Here is a 20,681-nt window from a genome sequence, read left to right on the forward strand (position 1 = left end):
TTACAGATCTTTGCCCCATTTTCTAATTGGATTTGTCCAATTCATCCACCTGTATCAAGTAAACCCAATCAGAAAATCTAGGCTGCTGTGTCAGGGGACTCAAAGGCTAGAATTAGAGAAGTCATTAGATAAAGCTGAACCAGATTCTAAATCCAGTGAAGATGACTGAAGGAATTGTCAGAGGTTTCTGTGGAGGAACATTTTACAGAGAGAGGCATGTTCTACCAAGAATTGGATGGACTTGTTCCAGTTTGGACAGTTATAATGAAGAGCTCCTTTGGTTTGGCCTCGGTGAGTGACTGTTTAAAATAAAAATTGGTAAGGCGCTGTTGTTGTTTTTCTGAATGTGGTTATTTTATTTTTATATTTTACTACTCAATTGCAGTTTAATATAGTTAACTATAATTAAGGTCACCTGCAAGGAGTATATTATAAATTGCATTTAAAAAATAAATTATTTACATAATTGTGCTGTGTTTTGTGTTCCATAAATGGGGAATGCTGAATACTTGAAAAAATTAAATCAGAGCATTTTCAGATAAGGTCACTTCAGTAGAGATTCAACATGCAGTGCTTCATTTGAGTGCATCCAGCAAAGAATTAGTCAATTAGCTGTTGGTAATTCAAGGCATAGAATTTAACATTTGTATTGCAGCCATCTGTTCAGTTTGATGGAACTGAGTGCTCTATTTGTGATTAACATCCTAAAATTGCTGTGAACTGGTAAATGCTATAAGGTATGCTGACAATGAACTGCTAGGCATCGACATCTTAAATACACTCTGCCAGCAGCTACAGTTAATTAAAAGACTTGCAGCAACAATGGATTAAGAATGAGTGCACATAATAAAGTGGGTGATTTACATTTTAAACCATTTAATTCATATGTATGATGAAGACTTTAAAATGTTAATACAGCCCACACATTAAACTCAAGTGCAGTAGAGATCATTATTTCTAGGCAAAACATGGTCTTTTCCAGTGTAGTTTCTGGATCATAATATTTTGGGATTAGTTTGCCTTTGTATTTTTTATTCTTTTAAAAGCATATTCATAAAATGATTGTAGAGAAGAACAGTCTACCAAATTTTCACAGAATCTTAAATCATATGTGGAAGATCAAAGAAAGTTAAGCACAGAAGGGAGGCTATTCACCCACTGTGTCTTTGACAGTGCTAAGTCTTCCACTGGAGCAATTTACTCTGATCTCATTTTTCTGCTTGTTTCCCTTATCCTTCAATAGTTTTAAAACCACAGAAAGATGCCTGTACTTACTGGTGCATGTCGATCCTCTATTATCCCTGTGCTTTCAAATTGCTGGTGAAAAGCAGCCTAGGAGCAGACATTTTGTGAAGAATCCCCTTTCTGATGATATCAACCCTCTCCATTCATGATGTCACTGAACAGGGAATTTCATAGAAAATGTTTGATCCCAGGCTGCGTGTGACCATTGGTTGGAAACTATAGAAACAGAACAATAAATGCAGGATTGAGAGGCACCAATAGCGCTCTCTGTCTCTGGATTCATTACTGCATGCTTCCTGCTCTCGTCATTCCAACATCAAAGACTGTTAATATATGCCATTCTCTGGAATTCTTTCTCAAAACCACTTTATCTGGCTACATGTCTCCCTGCTTTCAAAAGTCTCCTTAAAAAAAATCTATTTCATAGAATCATAGAAAGGTTACAGCATGGAAAGAGGCCATTCGGCCCATCAAGTCCGTGCCGGCTCTGTGCAAGAGCAATCCAGCTAGTCCCACTCCCCTGCCCTATCCCCAAAGCCCTGCAAGTTTTTTTCCTTTCAAGTACTTATCCAGTTCCCATTTGAAAGCCATGATTGAATCTGCCTCCACCACCACCCCCCTCCCCACCAACTTCAGGCAGTGCATTCCAGACCCTAATCACTCGCTGTGTAAAGAAGCTTTTCCTCATGTCATTTCTTTGACAATGACTTGGGTCTCCTTAATTTTTTTTCTTTCTTGCTTAGTGTCCACCTCTGTCATGTGTGAAGCACTCTGAGACTTTGATTTATGCGAGGAGCCCTAAATAAATGGAAGTTGTTGCTCCCTTGATACCGATTCCATCCCCTTCCCTGGCATCTCACCCAACTCGAACCCTGAGCTGAGCTTCAAACACCATGAGGTAAATTTTAACCCCCAAGAACGGGTGGGTGGGGGGGGCGGGTAGGAGGTTAAAATAACAGCTTTTTGGAGCGGGACAGCATCCCGGCTGCAACCTGCCCACTTCTGGGTTTAACCCAGGCAGGTTTGTATGCGCATGCACAGCAGACACCAGGATGTCCCACCCCTACTTAAAGCCAGCGGGCCAATACTTAAAAGAACAATGTACCTCATTAAAATACTTGAGGTAGTTAATATTTTGTGCATTGGAAAATTAAAATGAATTGAACCATACCTGCTCGGGTTTCCCATCGCTTCCAATTCACGTCAGGTGAAAGCAGGTGGGAAGGACCAGATCCATGAGGTGAGTGTGTGTCTGTCTGTCTTTATTGCATTGCTTGTGGGCCCAGAGGAGAAGGAGTGCTTCATCCTAACAAGCTCACCTGGCGCAACAGGAACTCCACGATCAGCCGCCCCCACCTACCCCCCGCCCGGCTGGTGGACTCGCACCTACTTACGAATCTTCACGCGACCTCCAAACTCCAAGTCCCGGCCCCCTACCAACCCCCGAGTAATTGTTGCATTGAAAAATGTAAGGGAGCTCTTCAGGAGGTTATGCTTCTCCATAAAGTAACCCAAACCGTGCAGTGCTCCTCTGCCTTAAAGAGCTGCAAACCCCAAAGCAGAGCAGCACAGCAGCTGTGGAAGGAGGTGAGCAGGACAGGGAGTGTGAATAGTATCACACACAGCAACTCAGTGCTGCAAAAAGTTTGATGATCTTACTGAGGTAGACAAGGTACGAGGAGTCAGCAACACTTTGTGAGGTGGCACTGTACAAAACAGCCTGGACTTTCCTCCACTATCTCACTACAAGTGGAGAAAATTGGATGACGAGATCTATTGCCACCTCCCTGCCCCAACTTTGGTTTTCCTCTCACACCATCATCGGAACCACCACTGGCCACTCCTTCCCTGCCTGAGGCGTTGAAATGCCAACAAGAAGGCAGGGCCTGGGGCTGAGGCCCATTTCTCTCTTCTCTGCCCCTCTTACTGCCACTCCCCAGGATTATCAGGAGAAGCCTGGCATTAATCTCTGGGGTAGCAGCTGTAAGGTTCTGAACTGCGAGAATGGAGGGACAGGGCCTTGTAGTGGTCTCCTCTCTCCATTTGGCCAATACCTACAAAAACTTGGAGCTTGTGGCAGCTATAGCCTGCTCTGCAGTGGAGGCCCCTATAACATAGGCCCTAAGAGCAGTCTGCGCTTTCTCCATGGATGCTTGGACAGCTGTCAGAGAAGACGGGCAGCAGATTGGCAAGGGCTGTCTCTTCGGGCTTCCAATTGATTGGATCTAGAATGGAGACAATTATCTCTCCTGAGTCCACTAATCTCATTAGAACTATTAGTTCCACTTTCCTGCAGATCAGTGGCCTTGCAGAGCCAGTGCCCAGTACTATTATTATGGGAGGAATATGCTCACAAGATGGTGCTGTGTCTCAGGATAGCAGCACATGCGTGATCCTCACCAACTTTCTCAGATATACATATGGCAGAAAGGAGGTAGGGCCAGGCTGCCTATGTAGGAGCACAAGAATTCCTGCAGCAGGTCCATCTCAGGATTTAGCTGCTGTGAAATGAGGACCACCTCAGTCTACCTCAGTAGCACCTAGGGGGAGCTCTAGGTTCACACTTCACACAATGATATTAAGGGGAAGCACGTGATGAGAAACAAGAGGCACATTCATACACTATTGGTTGTAAATATAAGTATGATAGCTCTGATGTCATTGTGCATGTGGACACTTCTTGCAAAAGTTGAGAAGTAGCTTTGATGAAGTGGCATGCAGGTGAGCTGTGTAAGTTGAAGTGCACAGAGAAGAGTCTGTAGATAATGTCATTTGTTGTGGGAAAGGGGAAAAATGTAGACAGGATTGTTTATGTGTAGGCCAGGTGAGATGGTCAAGAGAAGATCTCCCTTCAGATTGGTATGTGTTCTGCAGCTGGAAGCAGGTTGTCCTCTTCATCCTCTTCAGATTGTTACTCTTTTGGCTGATGCTCCTGCAGCATTGGCACCTCCAGTGCAGTGGACAGTGCACCACCACAATCCTGGAGACTAGCCAGACTGCATTATAGAGAATCCTCAGAACAATGCAGGCACCTGAAGCGCATCTTCAAAATTCCAACTGTGTGCTCTGTGATGACTCTGGTGGAAGAATGGACCTCGTCACAGAGGTTCTCAGCTGATGTCCAGGAAAACCGTGCAGCTGACATCAGCCATGGCTGCAGAGGATAGCCTTGATCGCTCAGGAGCACCATCAGAAACTGGCCTTTCTGGGTCAGAGTGCTGGCACAGTGGACTGCCTTAAAATGAAGAAATCATGGCAGCTGCCAAGAAAGCACACTTTCACTTGCATGTTGCAGTGCTGCTGGTCATCAACGCGTTGGACATTGAGAGAGTGCAATTCTTTCCTTTTGAAATACCTGGTGGCATTGAAGAAGAGAGCGCATGTTGTCACATGGGGAATTCTATAACTCCTTGGACTTAATGGGGTCCTGCTACTCTAAGATTGCAGTGCCCCATCATTCTGCCTCTGGTTGTCCATGAGGAAGATGACAAACTGGCTTGTATGACCAAACAATGCATTTGTGACTTTTCTTATGCATCTGTGCACAGCTGATTGATTGTGGTGCTGTTGTCCCCAGTGACAGCTGGAGTAACCCATAAGATTAACAGTTCAGGGCACCTGTGACATTCATGACCACTGGCACTGCAGTGCCAATGTTGCAGGAGGGCTGCAGGTTGATTTAAAGCAATGTACAGAACTCATTGATGGCTTTATTTATGAAGTCCAGCCTCTACAAGCATTGTAGATGGAGAAGCACCCTATACTGTATATTCTGGTCTGGTGGTACAGTGGCTGGGTGCTGAGCACCTCCTGTGGTGCCTCAGCAGCAAGGCCTCCCTCTGCTCCTCCTTTTCTTTCTCTTTTTTAAAAACAAAGATGCAGGGGTATTCCCAATAGAAGACTCTTTGTGGCTTCTTTATAATTAAGTTGGGGGAAAAATGGGAAGTCCCACCACAGTAAGCACATAGATATCTGGTAAAGCAGTTGTCAGTGGGGAAAAAAATCAAAATTGGCTGAGAAATAAGCTTCCTGGGAATCTTTGTTAAAGTATCTACTGGCATTTTAAATCAACTTTGCTTTTTTTTGCTGCCAACAATGCAACTTGCCTGTTTTTTATAGGCATGATTGATGCTCAGTGTTATGGAAAGAGATGGTAATGATGGAAAATGGGGTGGTTGACGTCAGCACATCATTACTGCCTAATTTAAATATGCCTGCCAGTTTTAGGGCAGGCACTTCCATTGTCTGCCGGAATTGACAATGAAAAATTGGGTGGGTGTAAAAATGGGCAGGGATACGGCGTTCTGGAACCCCACCCACCGGCATACTGCCCAAACATCAGGCAGTGTTACTAGGAAGAGCGAAAGGACGATTTTACTCGCTGTTTCCCCACTGGGTGCTAGACAGGAGCAGTGTGCCAGAGGTATGATTTGCCTGTAATGGGAGGAGGAATCCCTTCAGTTTTCCTGGCCCGAGTACCCTCCCAATGCAGGCACCCCTGGCAGAACCTTTCTCGGTGTTTGTTGCTTGCTACATTTGATGGGCGACAGGGCAAGTGCATTATGATGGCTGCCCTGAAGACTGCTCTGGCAAAACAGGGGCATCCCTCTGCATTTTGAAAGTAAATTACATAGAATGTACAGCACAGAGACAGGCCATTCGGCCCAATTGGTCCATGCCAGTGTCCATGCTGCACACAAGCCTCCTCCCACCCTACTTCATCTAACCCTATCAATATACCTTCCCTATTTCTTTCTCCCTCATATGCTTATCTAGCTTCCCCTTAAATGCATCTATGTTGTTTGCCTCAACTATTCTTTGTGGTAGCGAGTTCCACATTCTAACCACTCTCTCTGGATTCCCTATTGGATTTATTAGTGACTATCTTATATTTATGGCCCCTAGTCTTAGTCCCCCAAACAAGTGCAAATGTCTACCCTTTCACAATCTTATAGACCTCTATCAGGTAGCAGTGCATTGTCTCTTTTTTTTAAAATTCTGCACCACTTTACATTGAAGTGCTAATAAGATACTTGTAAGATAACAGTGTTAAATTATGCAAACTGTCCTTGAACTTACCTTGTATGGGCCAGCAAATTTCTCCTTCACCTGCTCCCAGGTTCGAGCCAAGGGTGAGACAGCATTAAATCTCTTGGCTACTTCCATCTAGGCTGCTCTGGCAGTACTGTTGACTGGACGTTACCCCTCCACTCAAAGGATCTAACATTCTCTGTAGTACCTCCTACAGAAGCAAAGCCAAAGCAGTATTTTGAAATGATGCTGTTCTGCCTCTATTTTGTTTCTGAAATTTTTCAAATTTGGATCCAATTTCCCTTTTAGGGTGACCAGCCACCCTTTTCTGAGCTGCTGACACTGGATACTCCACCCCCTGACACCAATGCATTTCAAACATATCTAGCATTATCTGTTGATGATTTGTTTAAAAAGAACTGACCTTGCATTATGGAACAGGGTCAGCAATAAATGCTACATGGTGCATACAGTGTGCCTAAAAGAGCACTGGTCCTAGTGTATCTGTGACAGGACTGCATTATCATAGAATCATAGAAAGGTTACAGCACGGAAGGAGGCCATTCGGCCCATTGAATCTGCACCGGCTCTATGCAAGAGCAATCCAGCTAGTCCCTTTCCCCGTGGCCCTGCAAATTTTTTCCTTTTCAAGTACTTATCCAGTTCCCTTTTGAAGGCAATGATTGAATCTGCCTCCACCACCCCCTCGGCCAGTGCATTCCCGATCCGAACCACTTGCTGTGTATTAAAAAAATGTTTTTCCTCATGTCACCTTTGGTTCTTTTGCCAATCAACTTAAATCTATGTCCTCTGTTTCTTGACCCTTCTGCCAATGGGAACAGTTTCTCTCTATCTACTGTCTAGACCCTTCATGATTTTGAATACCTCTATCAAATCTCCCAGCAACTATCTATGTCCAAGCTTCTCCAGTCTATCCTCATATAAAGTCCCTCAACCCTGGAATCATTCTAGTAAATCTCTTCTGCACCCCTCTCTAAGGCCGTCACATCTTTTCTAAAATGTGGTGCCCAGAACTGGACACAATACTCTAGTTGTGGCCGAACCAGTGTTTTATTAAGGTTCATCATGACTTCCATACTTTTGTACTCTATGCTTCTATTTATAAAGCCTAGGATCCCGTATGCTTTTTAACCATTTTCTCAACCTGCCCTGCCACCTTCAGTGATTTATGCACATAAACCCCCAGATCTCTCTGTTCCTGTACCCTTTTAGAGCTGTGCCCTCTAGTTTATATTGGCTCTCCTCGTTCTTCCTACCGAAATGTATCACTTCGTATTTTTCTGTGTTAAATTTCATCTGCCACGTGTCCTCCCATGCCACCAGCCTGTCTTTATCCCCTTGAAGTCTATCACTATCCTCCTCATTGTTTACTACCCTTCCAAGTTTTGTATCATCTGCAAATTTTTGAAATTGTGCCCCGTACACCCAAGGCCAAGTCATCAATATATATCAAGAAAAGCAGTGGTCCCAGCACTGACCCAGGGGAACACCATTGTACACCTTCCTCTACTCCGAAAAACAACCGTTCACCACTACTCTCTGTTTCCTGTCCCTTAGCCTATTCTGTGTCCATGTTGCTACTGCTCCCTTTATTCCATGGGCCACAATCTTAATGATCAGACTACGATGCGGCACTTTTTATCAAAAGCCTTTTGAAAGTCCATATACACCACATCAACTGCTTTGCCCTGATCTACCCTCTCTGTTACCTCATCAAAAAACTCTATCAGGTTAGTTAAACACGATTTGCCTTTAACATATTTGTGCTGGCTTTCCCTAATCAATCCACACTTCTCCAAGTGACTGTTAATTCTGTCCCGGATTATCATTTCTAAAAGTTTCCCCACCACCAAGGTTAAATTGACTGGCCTATAGTTGCTGGGTTTATCCTTACACCCTTTTTTGAACAAGGATGTAACGTTTGCAATTCTCCAGTCCTCTGGCACCACCCCCGAATCTACGGATGTTTGGAAGATTATGACTAGTACCTCCGCAATTTCTACCCTTGCTTCCATCAGCAACCTAGGATGCATCCCATCCGGACCAGGTGACTTATCTACTTCAAGTACAGCTAGCCTTTCAAGTATCTCTTCTTTATCAATTTTTAGTCCATCCAGTATCTCAACTATATTTTCCTTTACTGAGACTCTGGCAGCATCTTCTTCCTTGGTAAAGACAAATGCAAAATCATCTAGAGATAAAACAAATTGAAGAAAGATATTAAAGGGCATGAAGAAAGAGCAGGGAAACGTGATTAAAGTATCGGGAGATGAAATTGGTCTTGGGTGATAGCACAAAACTGTCAACAGCGAATCAGCAGTCCCTTTTACACCCTGCTTAATTTCTTTTCTGTTGACTTGCACGGAAAAGAAAATCAGGGGGATGTAAAACGGGCAGCCCATTCGCTATTGCCTGTTTTGAGCTACTGCCCCAACACCAATTTCATCCCCGATATCTCTCCAGTTTTTTTTCTCTCCCCAAACTGCTGTTGCTGCCGGGTTGTGATTCCACCGATGCTCTCAGTCCTCTGCAACCATGCCGTAGTGACCATTCTTAATGGTGTGTGTCTTCTATTTCCTAATTGTGTGCTCCTTCCAGTGTCACCTGTCCAGTGTCCTCCGTCCAGGCAATGCTGGGAGAGCAAGAGGATCCCGCAGCAAATGGTCCACTAATGGACAACACCTCTGTTAATAGGGGGCATATCTTCTAGTCCCTGCTTTGTTGCTCATTAGAGCTAGGATTATGCTGTCATGGAGCAATGAACTTAAAAGAATGCACACAAAAGTCAGCAGCAAATACTTCCTGCTTTTCTCAAAGTTGTCTGCAGTGACTTTGTAAGTGTATATTTTACCTTTTTGTCTTTTATTGCATTTATTTAAGTGCATTTTTTTGCAGTGCACTTTAATTTAGACCTTCAAGGGGGCAATTTTCCTGAGCTTTGACCTGGGGAAACATCCATTCTCTAGATGCATGGGTCAGCTAAGAGGGGTTTGACACCCAATTTGTTGGCTTCCTTTCCCCCCTCACCCCCACATTACATTGCCTGGGATTCCCAGGACCTCCCTGAGGAGCAGAGCAGGATGTGTGTCTGCAATAGGTGTCTGACCAACATACCCATGTAAATAGGGTGGGATGGGCATTTCCAGCCTCCCTGCCAGAGGTCTGGGGTGTCCAGATAGAGGGAGGCCCCAAAGTGACTGGTCGTGAGCTTGTGCTGGGACCTCCTTCAGATTGGAGGATCTGAGGGACCTGTCAATAAGCCTGAGGAACCAAATTATAAGTTTAAAAATGTGACTACTCACCCACCAGATCTTCAAACCTTGGGGCCTTCTAGATGGTGTTAGCTACACTGAACTGCACTTGTCTAACCAGATCTTATCTGCCCACTCTTCTAGTCTCCTACATTCTTCCTCATAATTTGCTATGTCCCTAATTTGGTATGGACAAATCTTTGTCATTCCTTCTAAACCCATGTCCAAAATATTTATTTATATGAAGACCAAGAGAGATTGTAACTCAATATATATTGCCAATCCAAAAACCATCCATTTTCTTCTACTTTCTGGTTTCTGGCATTCAGACATCCTTCTATTCATGCTGTCACTTTACCTTTAATGCCATGTGCCTTAACTTCGCAACAAATCTCTTATTTGAGATTTTTTTGGGGAAACTTTCTGAAAGTCCATTTATAATGCATCTATTTCACCCCCTTTGTCTATGCGCTTGGTAACATCCTAGATGAATTCTGTTAAATTAGTCAAGTTTGACCTGCTTTTCAAAAGTCTGTGTTTGCTGTCTCTGATTTAACCCATACCTCTCTAAGTGTTCACTAATGTTATCCCTTTTTATAGTCTCCAGCAAAATATGTTAAAATAATGATGGCAGTCAACAAAGTAGATGTTTAGTGGTAATCTCTGTGTGTTCGGGGTGGGGGGGTTGGAAATAGAAGAAACAAAGGACATGATTATAAACTGCTAAAATCCACTGCCGATTTAAGGTATAATTTCTTCACTGGTCAATATGTGGAATAGGCTGCCACCCAGTGTTACAAAGCTGGATCCATTACACCTGCTAAATTATTGATCAGATTATTTACAATTAAATGAAAAACAGAAGCAAAGGTATAGACAAAATATTATGCAGTATTAGTGGTAATTTTTCAATACTTACAGCTAGGATGACTGTTTAAAAGAATCTGTGATTCTCCAGCTTCTTCTGCAAACCTCTTCAAAATGACACAATCTCTGTTGAGAAGACATAAGCATTAGTTTACGTAATTGTATATACCTGAACATGTATTGGAACAATTAACAGAACTAAAAACTAACACAGTCTTGGGACCTTTTTCCATTTGATTTCTTTTCATATTGGAGCAATCTTTATGAAGCTTGCCTTTTAGCAAACAGAATCTTAACAGTCTAATATTGCAGCAGACGATACAATGATAATCTGGAACCTTTGTTTCCTCCCTTTGGATTTCATGCATCTCAATGAGAGTCTCTTAACCTGTGTCAACAATTGGAAATAATATTTTACAGTACCAGAATAATTGCACATACAATATTCCTGTCTGCTATCAGATCTTAATAAACTTCTTAATTGTTCGCTATGACGGTACAATATTTCAGTATGCTGAGAACAATTTGTCACCTTCAAAGAGAATTAACTGAATTATTCTAATTCAGGATAACTGGGTTAAAACTCTGAAATATAAAAAAGCAGGCTGCTGACTTGCTGGGAGTTTTCTTTTTAATACATTAAAAATAAGCTAGCAACAAATTTCCTAATTCATAACAAGGATTTTTAAATTCATTTTAATCCTAATGTATCCAATTGCCTAATATCAATTTTTTAAAGAAGTGTTGCTCACCTATTTATTAACCGGTATGGTCTTAATACCAAAAGTATGAAATATTTCTTAGAACTTGTAAAATAACAAGAATCACCAATTACCTGGATTTAGCCTGAAGACTGAGTTTTGCAATAGTGTCTTGACTTCACACCAGATCGCACAAAATTTAATGTGTGAAATAAAATTTGCTGTTGAAAAACGATGCATCCCAGTGTATAGTGCGCTTGTTACAGTATGGCTGTCACATCAAATTTATCAAAGTATAGGGCTACCAAATTTGAATCAACGAATGTGTGCTTATGTTTTTAAAAATTCTTTCTTGGGATGTGTGCTTCACTGACAAGGCCAGCATTTATTGCCCATCCCCAGTTGCCCTGAGTAGATGATGATGAGGCTGCTTTTTAAATCGCTGCAGCCCGTGTGGTATGCAGCAGTTTGATACAACTGAGTGACTTGCTGGGCCACTTAAGAGTCAATCACATTGATGTGGGATTTTTTTTTTAAACTAATTTCAAATTCTTAATCTGCCATGTGGAATTTGAACTCATATTCTCTGGGTTATTAGACAAGCCCTCTGCATTACTAGTTCAGGAATATAACCATTATGCCACCATGCCTGCATGTAAGCAATGTGCTATATGTTACAGAGGAACACAAAGTGTGCAGATAATATAACCTGGCTGGCATAATTGAGGCAGCATTATGCAATATGCCTCACAGGCACTACTCATGAGATATAACATGACATAGAGTATGTAACATAGCAGAGTCTCAGCCTCAGTCATATTCGTTACAATACATATTGAACAAATACCTGGAGGACTAAGTGGGGTAATGGGTTATTACACTGGTCCTTCACCTCTGAAACCTGGATCTGAACCCATTCCAGATGAATGGGATTTTCCTCTGTTGGCTATTAAGGTTTTATGTGAACACGGTTTGAGCTGTCTCAATTAAGTTCCTGGTTGGTATGGGCCCACAGCGTAATTGCCATTAATTGGTAATTTAACTTCTGGTGTCCATATGGATTATTGATGAGGGAAATGGGAAAAGTCTCTTTCATATGGGAAAGGATGCCATCCCGAAGGTGGGGTTAAAGCACCTTGATGAGGCAGAGTAAAGGCAGCTTTACTTTGTAGCCAGTTATGCCATACCCATTCTGGGAGTGTCAGATATGGGTGAAAATTCCCAGCACTGATATTCTTCACCTTGACCAGCATCAAAACTTAAAACAGATACTTGAGTGTGTTTGCAATGCTGTTGTGAAAGAGGAGTTTGGATAATGTCATAAAACATGTAAGTGAAATGCAATCAAGTTATATCCATCACCTGAACCTGAAAATAAAACGATAACATTGAAATCATTCCCATATACATGTTACTTTTTTCTGTCTTCACAAACTCCGCCAGTATGTTCAGGCAGTTTTGCTTCGCTGATTTAGGTTGTCATGGCCGCTATCAGCAGGCAGGATGTTCCTTGCAGTAAAATTGAAGGATAGGCAATTTCGATCTAGTCACCGATAGTGTGATAATTCACAGCTGATTACCAGAAATAACACTGATCACAATCTAGTATATGACATAGAAATTAACATTTTAACCCCCTATGAGAGGGGCAGCATAGCTGCTGTGTTGAATATCAAGGAAACAGTATCATTGCCAAGCTTAAATCAACAAGTTTTAAAGGGGTATTTTCAGGGCAGGGTATTTTATAGGGATTCACCTAATTTAACTTGTGCTGTGATGACCTCGGGGAATAGTGTCCATTGCAGTGATACTGTAACCACTGCATGGGGAGATTTCTGCAGTTCCCACAATGTTTTTTATAAGTTAACTCAATGGAGTTTATTTTCATCTGTGCAGCACTTCTAGCACGTTGGTTATTGAGTTGGGTTAAATTATTGTCTGTGGTATTTTAACACACTTGTTAAATCATTTATTTTAAATGACTACTTTAAAATAATGCAGACAGAAATCTATCGCCAAAGTATCAAAAATAGCATTCAGAAGAAATTAAACCTCAATGTATTGATAGGATGCAGTGTATACTGACCTGATCTCATGTACAGAATTTTTTTAAGTTATGAAAAGTGTTGTATTACACACTTCTATGTCACTGCCCCCATTCTTATGAAGAATTTTAAAAAGGCTTTGTTTATCAATGTACAAACTTTTTCCAGTACATTGTGCTTTTGTCAATATCATAAAAATAGTTATAGCACAGAAACAGGCCATTTGGCTCATCAAGTCTGCCTTTAATGTAGCAAAATGTCCCACAGCGCTGCATAGTTGTGAGTCAGGCCTGATCATTATTTAGTTTCATCCTCCCTCCCTTCTTAAAAAATGGAGTGACATTTGCAATTTTTCAATCCAAAAGGCACAATTCCTGAATCTAGGGAGCTTTGGAAAATTATGACTAGTACATCAGCAATTTCCTCACATTTCTTTTAATACTCCTGAGGTGGAAACCATCAGGTCCTGGAGATTTTTCTGGCTTAAGTCCCATTATTTTCTCCATTACTATTTTTTAATAGCCGCTCAATTCCTCCCTTTGACTTATTTTTAGGTTCCCTTGTATTTTGTTCTATTCCTCCACTAACTAACAAAGTACTCATTTAGCAAATCTGCCATTTTATTGTCCATTATAGTCTCAAATGCATCTGTTTTTAATCAGCTCACATTTCCCTTTACCTCTTTTTAAAATATATTTATGAAAGCTTTTTCTGTTAGCTTTGATATCCCTTGCAAGTTTTTTTTCATATTCCTTTTTGCACCTCTTATTGCTTTTTTTGTATCCCCTTGTCGCTTTTTATAGCTTCCCCCGGTCCACTGGATTTTCACTTTTTCTTGCATTTGTGCAATCATTTTCTTTTAGCTTTTTACTATCTCTTACCTCATTTGTCGACCATGGGTTGCTCAACTACACAAGTGGAGCCTTTGCCTTTTAGGGGTATTAACTGGTTTTGTATGGTAGAAAATATGCCTTTCAATACTTCTCACTGTTTGTCTGTAAGTTTACCCATTAACAATCCAGCCTAGTTTACTGTGGTTAATTAATTTCTCATCCCGTTTACATTTGCCTTACTTAAATGGTTTGTGACTTTTTTTCTCTCTCTCTCTCAAATCTAATATCAAATTCAATCATAGTATGGTCAGTATTTGCAAGATATTTCCTTAATGTCAGATTGCGAACTAATTCTGGTTCATTACTCATCACTAAATCTAGAATGGCCTGTTCCCTTGTCAATTCTAAAACATTTTTCTAGAAAACTATCCTGAATATATTCTAGACATTCATTGCCTTTACTACTTGAGCAGTTCTGCTTCTCCCAGTCTATGAAAATTAAAATCTCCCATCATAACCACATTGTTTTTGCTACATGCTTCTCTGATCTCTGTATTGACACATTTACCCCCCCTCCCCGCCCTGATTATATCACTACTATCAGGAGCTCTGTAGACAACCCCCACCAGAATCTTGCATCCTTTATCTTCTATTGCTGGAGTGCCTTCTGGTCATGACACAATTAAAGTAAAATTCATTAAGTGTCACATTTTGAGATATTTTACAGTGTATTTGTATGAACAAAGATATTTGGGCTGTTATGTGTCTCAGTTACACACATGCACATAAATAGACAGGAACACTAGTAATTTGTGGGCAAGCACTAGCAAAATTACCATGAAAGCTGGTGGATTGTGAAAACACCCAAATGTTTCATTCACGCTCTTCAGGGAAGGAAACTGACCACCTCTTCCTGGTCTGGTTTATATGTGACTCCTGTCCCACACTATGTTGTTTAATCTTAATGCCCTCTGAAGTGGCCTAGCAAGCCAGTCAATTGTAAAAAGAACTGATCTGGAAGGCCAACCACCACCTTCTCAGGACAAGTAGAAATGGGCAATAAATATGGCCTTGGCAGGATTGCCCACACCCAAGGGACTTTTTTTTAAAAATGTTGCTATTTAATCAGTCTACCTTCTGACCTATGTAGTTAGACACAATCCATGCTGTAAACTAAATTTACATAGTCTGTTTTAAAAGAAAAACAAAAGGTTTTCCGTTTTCCTTAGTTGTGACACAGAACAGCTGGTGTTAATTTCAAGCACTGCTGGAAACAGTGTTAGCCCTTCCATTCATCTACTTATATCCAGGCCTTGTAAATTATATAGAGCATGCTCACTCACCTTAGGTCCAGATTTTTTTCTTTGAAAGACACTGAAATCTCATTCTCCTTTCTGAACTGATGCTGAAATCAGAATTAAGCCTTCATCAATTTTCATTCTCATTCAAATAACGTTTTCTGTGCTGAATGAGCTCTCGTGCCTGCAAATGGATAATGTCTGTACACTGATGGTAGGACAGTCTGTGGTCCCTTAATAAGGTTTGTTTGGATTCCATGGATACTGTAATAACCTTTCCTGCTTAACCTTGCTAAGGGGGAATTCACATTTAACAAATACTGGCTGATCTCCGTGACTGAGCTTTTAATGGTTTATCATTAACTGAAGCATTCTGTAAAAGGCTGAGGTACGTGGCACACACTCAGCCATTGAAAGGAATAATTTGTTCTGTGGCTTTCAGCTAACCTCTGATCTTTCTGGCACACAATACCACATGCAAAGTTAAAGACAGTGAACATTGCATATCTGTGAAATTAAATCAGGCAGATTTGGTCAGAAATAACAGCAGGGGATAGCTACATAGAATATACAACACAGAAACAGGCCATTTGGCCCAACTGGTACATGGCGATGTTTATGCTCCACACGAGCCTCCTCCCACCACTCTTCATCTAACCCTATCAGCATAACCTTCTATTCCTTTCTCCCTCATGTGTTGATCTAGCTTCCCCTTAAATGCATCTATGCTATTCGCATACTAAAGGATAGTAAAAGGAACAATTCCTACACCTGCAAGTGCTTAACAGAAACTCACCTGGATCACTAGCATGTTGATGAATGATAGGGTTTAATATCAGCAATTCTCGACCAGGCTGCCTGGGAGGGTTGCCAAGTGGAGAGAAACGGAAAATAACGCATTATATCAATCCAGGCCGTGCATACCTCCTAGCAATTGCTTAAAGAATGGTGTTGGCAGAGGTCTAAAGGCACAATGCCCAATTATCTGGTACATTGTTTGTGGGAGTGACCTCAAGTAAAGAGTATTGCATGGGGCAATATAAATAAAAATTAATAAAATATGTTTCCAGAATTGAATATTTAATGACGGACTTGGGCTTCCAAGGATTGTATTGCACTTTTACAAATTGATTTGCATAACGTTGAAACTGCCTTCAAGGTGCTCATTGGTAATACGGAGGATACAGAATTACACGCACGACACACACACATATCATCCTCCACTACTTAATTGTTTCAAAAGGAGTCTATTCTGTACTTTCAGAACAGAGCCTTCCTTTAAATTTTCAGGCGTAAAACAGGCACATCATTGACTAATTTAGCAGTGGGACGGCCCGTGCCCAATCTACATGAGCGTACAAAGCTCTACACTGACTGAGTAAATTTGTAAAATTACATCTATTTTTTAATGGTGTTGCTAAAAGCAAACCTGAATGTTGTGTGACAAAGAACTGTTGTGTGTGTGTGTGTGTGTATATCCAGTTTTCTATTGTAGTGCCATAGTGTAGCCATTGCCTAATGAGTTGAGAGATAGACGATAAAATTAAAATATTTAAAAATTGTCGGCCAGCCCTGTTGAGACCACAGGGTAGATTTTCGTCTTCATTGCCTGGGCAGTATGGATTACCCACCCTCTCATAGAGCCTGCATGATGTTCATTTCATTGAAATCAATGGAAAGAAAATCAGGCAGGTTCTATAAAGGGTGGGCAATCTGCTCCTCCAGATTACTGCCCCAGCAGTGTAAACAAAAATCCACCCCCACATTTCTGGTGGTGTTGTAAAGTCACCACATCAAAATGTAATGTATTAAAGAAAAATCTGAGGAAAGATTTAGAATTTGATACATGAAACTCCATCCTACCATGGTGTATCATGGTAGTACATCAGCATACTGTTACGTCAGGTCTCTTTAGCTCAGAGTTAACTTCAGTTTATTTTCTGATCAAGATCAAAACCATTTGTATATTTATTAATCTTGACCCAAACCAAGGATTGTTCACTTTTTGCTGGGACCGTTATACAAATTCAATGGATTTCCAACTGAGACTTTTGTACAAAGCTAGCTTTCAACAAACTCCCACGTGTTGCACTCATTATCAGCATAATCACTTCTAGGTAAATTGTAGCACGCATTAGATGCAAAGTACACCTTGCTGTAGTTTACCCTAACACCAAACTCGGAAAGGAAGAACTTGCCTTTCACGACCTCAGGATGTCCCAAAGCACTTTACTGCCAATGAATTACTTTTTAAGTGCAACTGTTGTAATGTAAGGAAATGCGGTAGCCAATTTGCACTATAGCGAGGCCTCACAAACAGGAATGTCATAACCAGGACACTGGGGAGAACTCCCTTTTTCTTTTTCGAAATAATGCCATGGGATCTTTTACATCCACCTGAGACAGCAGACAGGGCCTTGGTTTAACATCTTATCCAAAAGACAGTATCTCCGACAGTGCAGTACTTCCTCAGTACTGCACAGAAATGTCAGCCTCTGGAGTGGGCTTGAACCCACTACCTTCTGACTCAGAGGCGAGAGTGCTACTTTATGAGCCATGGCTGACACTACTTCAGAAGAGTACTTCTTACTGCACCAGTGTGATTTTTCCACTTCCAACAACACCCATCCTTGCAGCCTCTCAATTTGAAGGTAGAAATTCCTCTGTGTATATTTTTTAACAAACTGGTTAATGCATTTGGATGAAATTCCTCTGTTTGCTATTTTAATACAGTTGTTTCATTTTAAACAGGTTTCTCAATTCAGTAAAATAGTGAACAGAGGAAGTTCACTCCAACACATTAACAACATTGTTTAAAAATCATACACAGATGAAAGGAGCAGAATTATAAGCAGTTTGCACCTACTAAGAACTGGATTGCACGTGTCCCCAAACTCATGTTAGTTAGGTTCCTTATGGTTGGCAGAATAATACTTTCATCCCATCAGTCTAACCTGTATTTGAACCCAGGGCCTAGAGGTGAAAGAACTGTATCTTATTGTTTTGCCCACCTGGTCCCCCTTATCTTTGCCATTAACAAATGCTGTGTAGAGAAATGATTTACCTTAAAATGTCCAACTAAAGCAACCATAAGAAGAGTAGTTAATGCATCTAAGAAATGTTAATTAATGGACTCATGCTATCAACAGAAACACTAATGGCACAGAGGTCCTACCTGCTGCACCTCACACCTACACCTCATTTAGATAAAACATTTCAATATCTGAATTTATTGGTACAAACTATAGAATATTCTTGGTTTACTTTCTGGCAAAATGTACTTCCTGAATATTGAAGGAGGAAGTCAGGAAAGGTTGAACTTGATTTGGAATAAAAATATATTAGCTCCCACACAAAACAAGGTGTAGTATAGAAATGAGTCACAGCAGATTTTGTGAAATTCTCCCTTGATGTAAAATGTATTCTGAAAAATTTTCATTTACCATTTTTTTCAGGAACTGAAATTTCTAATGTCCAAAATTGAGGGATTAAGCAAAATAAAGAATTCATAAAATTACATACAATCTCAATAATATGATTAAATGTATCCATTGAATTGTCTTTTGAGTCTGTTAGTTCCTTCATTAAAGTTTTTACTCACCCAAGAGCTTTTGCTTGGAGCTGATATCTTTGCCCAGAGCTGTGACACTGTTAGCTGAATTTTGGTTGTGCCATCTGAACATATATGGTGTACCTAATTTTCTAGGATGTCTCAATACTGTTCAGTCAGCTTTACTGATGGAATATATTTCTTTAGAATCTAGCAGTTTCTACTTAGTTGTTCTCAAAATAATTTGAAGCAAAGCTAGAGGGCAAAATTTTAAAAACTTTTTCAGGTAAGGATTATATTTTTTAAGCAGATAGATGAATGCATGCATGGTGTGGGAAAAATTATAGCATACTAATTGAACACCCATTGTAGCTTTTGATTTGCATTCTATAAACTTCAGAAAGCATTGTAATCTGAGAGATAGTAAAAGAGTGTATCTTTTCTGATGCTGATACCCGTTCAATTTTCAAAAATAGATACATTTTGCATCCTTTATGACCTCAGGACATCCCAAATTGATTTTCAGCCAATGAAGTACTTATGAAGTGTGGTCACTGTTGTAATATAGGAAAGAAAGTTTGTGCAATTCTATCATTTTTGATGTTATGGGAGCAATCAAGATGAGATTAAATTTCACTGAGAACTATATTTATGTTTGTTCATGTGTTGTATTAAAATTAAACCAGTCTCTTGGTTCACAATTGGTCTTGTCTCCCTAGATTGCTTATTAATCAGTCTTCCGAAACATAGGAGAAATGCAAGTGGGGGCATTTGCAAGAGGGAGCAAGGGAGGGGGGAGAAGGAGAGAGGGAGCAGGGGGAGGAGTTAGAGAGGGGGGGTGAGGGAGGGGGAGAAGGAGAGAGGGAGCAGGGGGAGAAGGAGTTAGAGAGAAGGAGAGAGGGAGGGGGAGAAGGAGAGAGGGAGCAGGGGGAGAAGGAGTTAGAGAGGGGGGGTGAGGGAGGGGGAGAAGGAGAGAGGGAGCGGGGGGAGAAGGAGTTAGGGAGGGGGAGAAGGAGAGAGGGAGCCCCCAAGTCATGCTATCATAGATATTGGGCAACAGAAACTCCTCATCATAGGGAATGCGTGGTCCAGTTACATGAGAGACCGTTGATGCTGAACTCGAGAGAATATCTAGTGCAGACACAAAAAACTTGTAATAAAATCTTGGGCACCAATCATCATAAGTCCATCCTTATGCTGGGAAATTATTTGAATAGGACCTTGATGCAGAGTTTCCGTGACCTCACAGCAGCCGATGGCTGAACGTGCTGAGGCTGCACCTAGCAACAGGGTCGTAGTAGAAGGAGCAGAGATGAAAGAGTTGTTGCTCAGGATGACTCATCATCCTTGCCACCCAGCTGGCCCACTCAAATGAGACTTTCTGTGCTGGAAGGCAAACAGGTCCAGGCAGCCACAGCAGCAGCACAAGTGATGCTTGCAATTGCAGAAAACCCTCAGATATCCTTGAGCCAGGCACATCATTTTGTCATCCCATCAGAGTAGCACTTTGAAGGAACATTAGATTAGCTAGCAGGACACACCCAGAATTAAACATTACCAAGGGTAAACACCAGAAAAAGTAGTACCCACCACACCATAAAACACAAGACACAGAATCACAATACAGTGGAAATGATTGCAACGATTTCTTAGAGGTTCACTATCCTTTATGTTGCAGCATATGCCTGGCTGTGCAGTGAAGGTGGCTAAAGGATAATGGGGGGGTTCACCATAAATTCTGTTGGTGTGTTGGGGGGGAAAGTGGCCTTTTAAGTAATGTGAGCAATGACATTCTAGGTAGAGTCATAGTCATAGAGTTATACGGCACGAATAGAGGCC

At 41.2% G+C, this 20,681-nt stretch overlaps 1 protein-coding gene across 3 annotated transcripts in view; it reads right to left on the reverse strand.

Annotated features, from left to right (window-relative positions):
* The window catches only part of tsga10 (testis specific, 10), a 130,923-nt gene extending 115,419 nt beyond the window's left edge, over positions 1 to 15,504 (reverse strand). For all 3 annotated transcript variants that reach the window (XM_067985835.1, XM_067985834.1, XM_067985832.1), the window contains exons 1-3: positions 15,338 to 15,504; positions 10,468 to 10,541; positions 6,325 to 6,487 (exon numbers count right to left, since the gene is read on the reverse strand). In XM_067985835.1, the coding sequence (XP_067841936.1) occupies positions 6,325 to 6,411 (87 nt within the window). In that variant the 5' untranslated portion in view covers positions 6,412 to 6,487; positions 10,468 to 10,541; positions 15,338 to 15,504. The remainder of the gene's footprint in view (positions 1 to 6,324; positions 6,488 to 10,467; positions 10,542 to 15,337) is intronic.
* Between the last annotated feature and the right edge of the window lie 5,177 nt (positions 15,505 to 20,681).

Source organism: Heptranchias perlo, chromosome 6 (assembly GCF_035084215.1).
Source record: "Heptranchias perlo isolate sHepPer1 chromosome 6, sHepPer1.hap1, whole genome shotgun sequence".
Lineage (NCBI taxonomy): Eukaryota > Metazoa > Chordata > Chondrichthyes > Hexanchiformes > Hexanchidae > Heptranchias > Heptranchias perlo.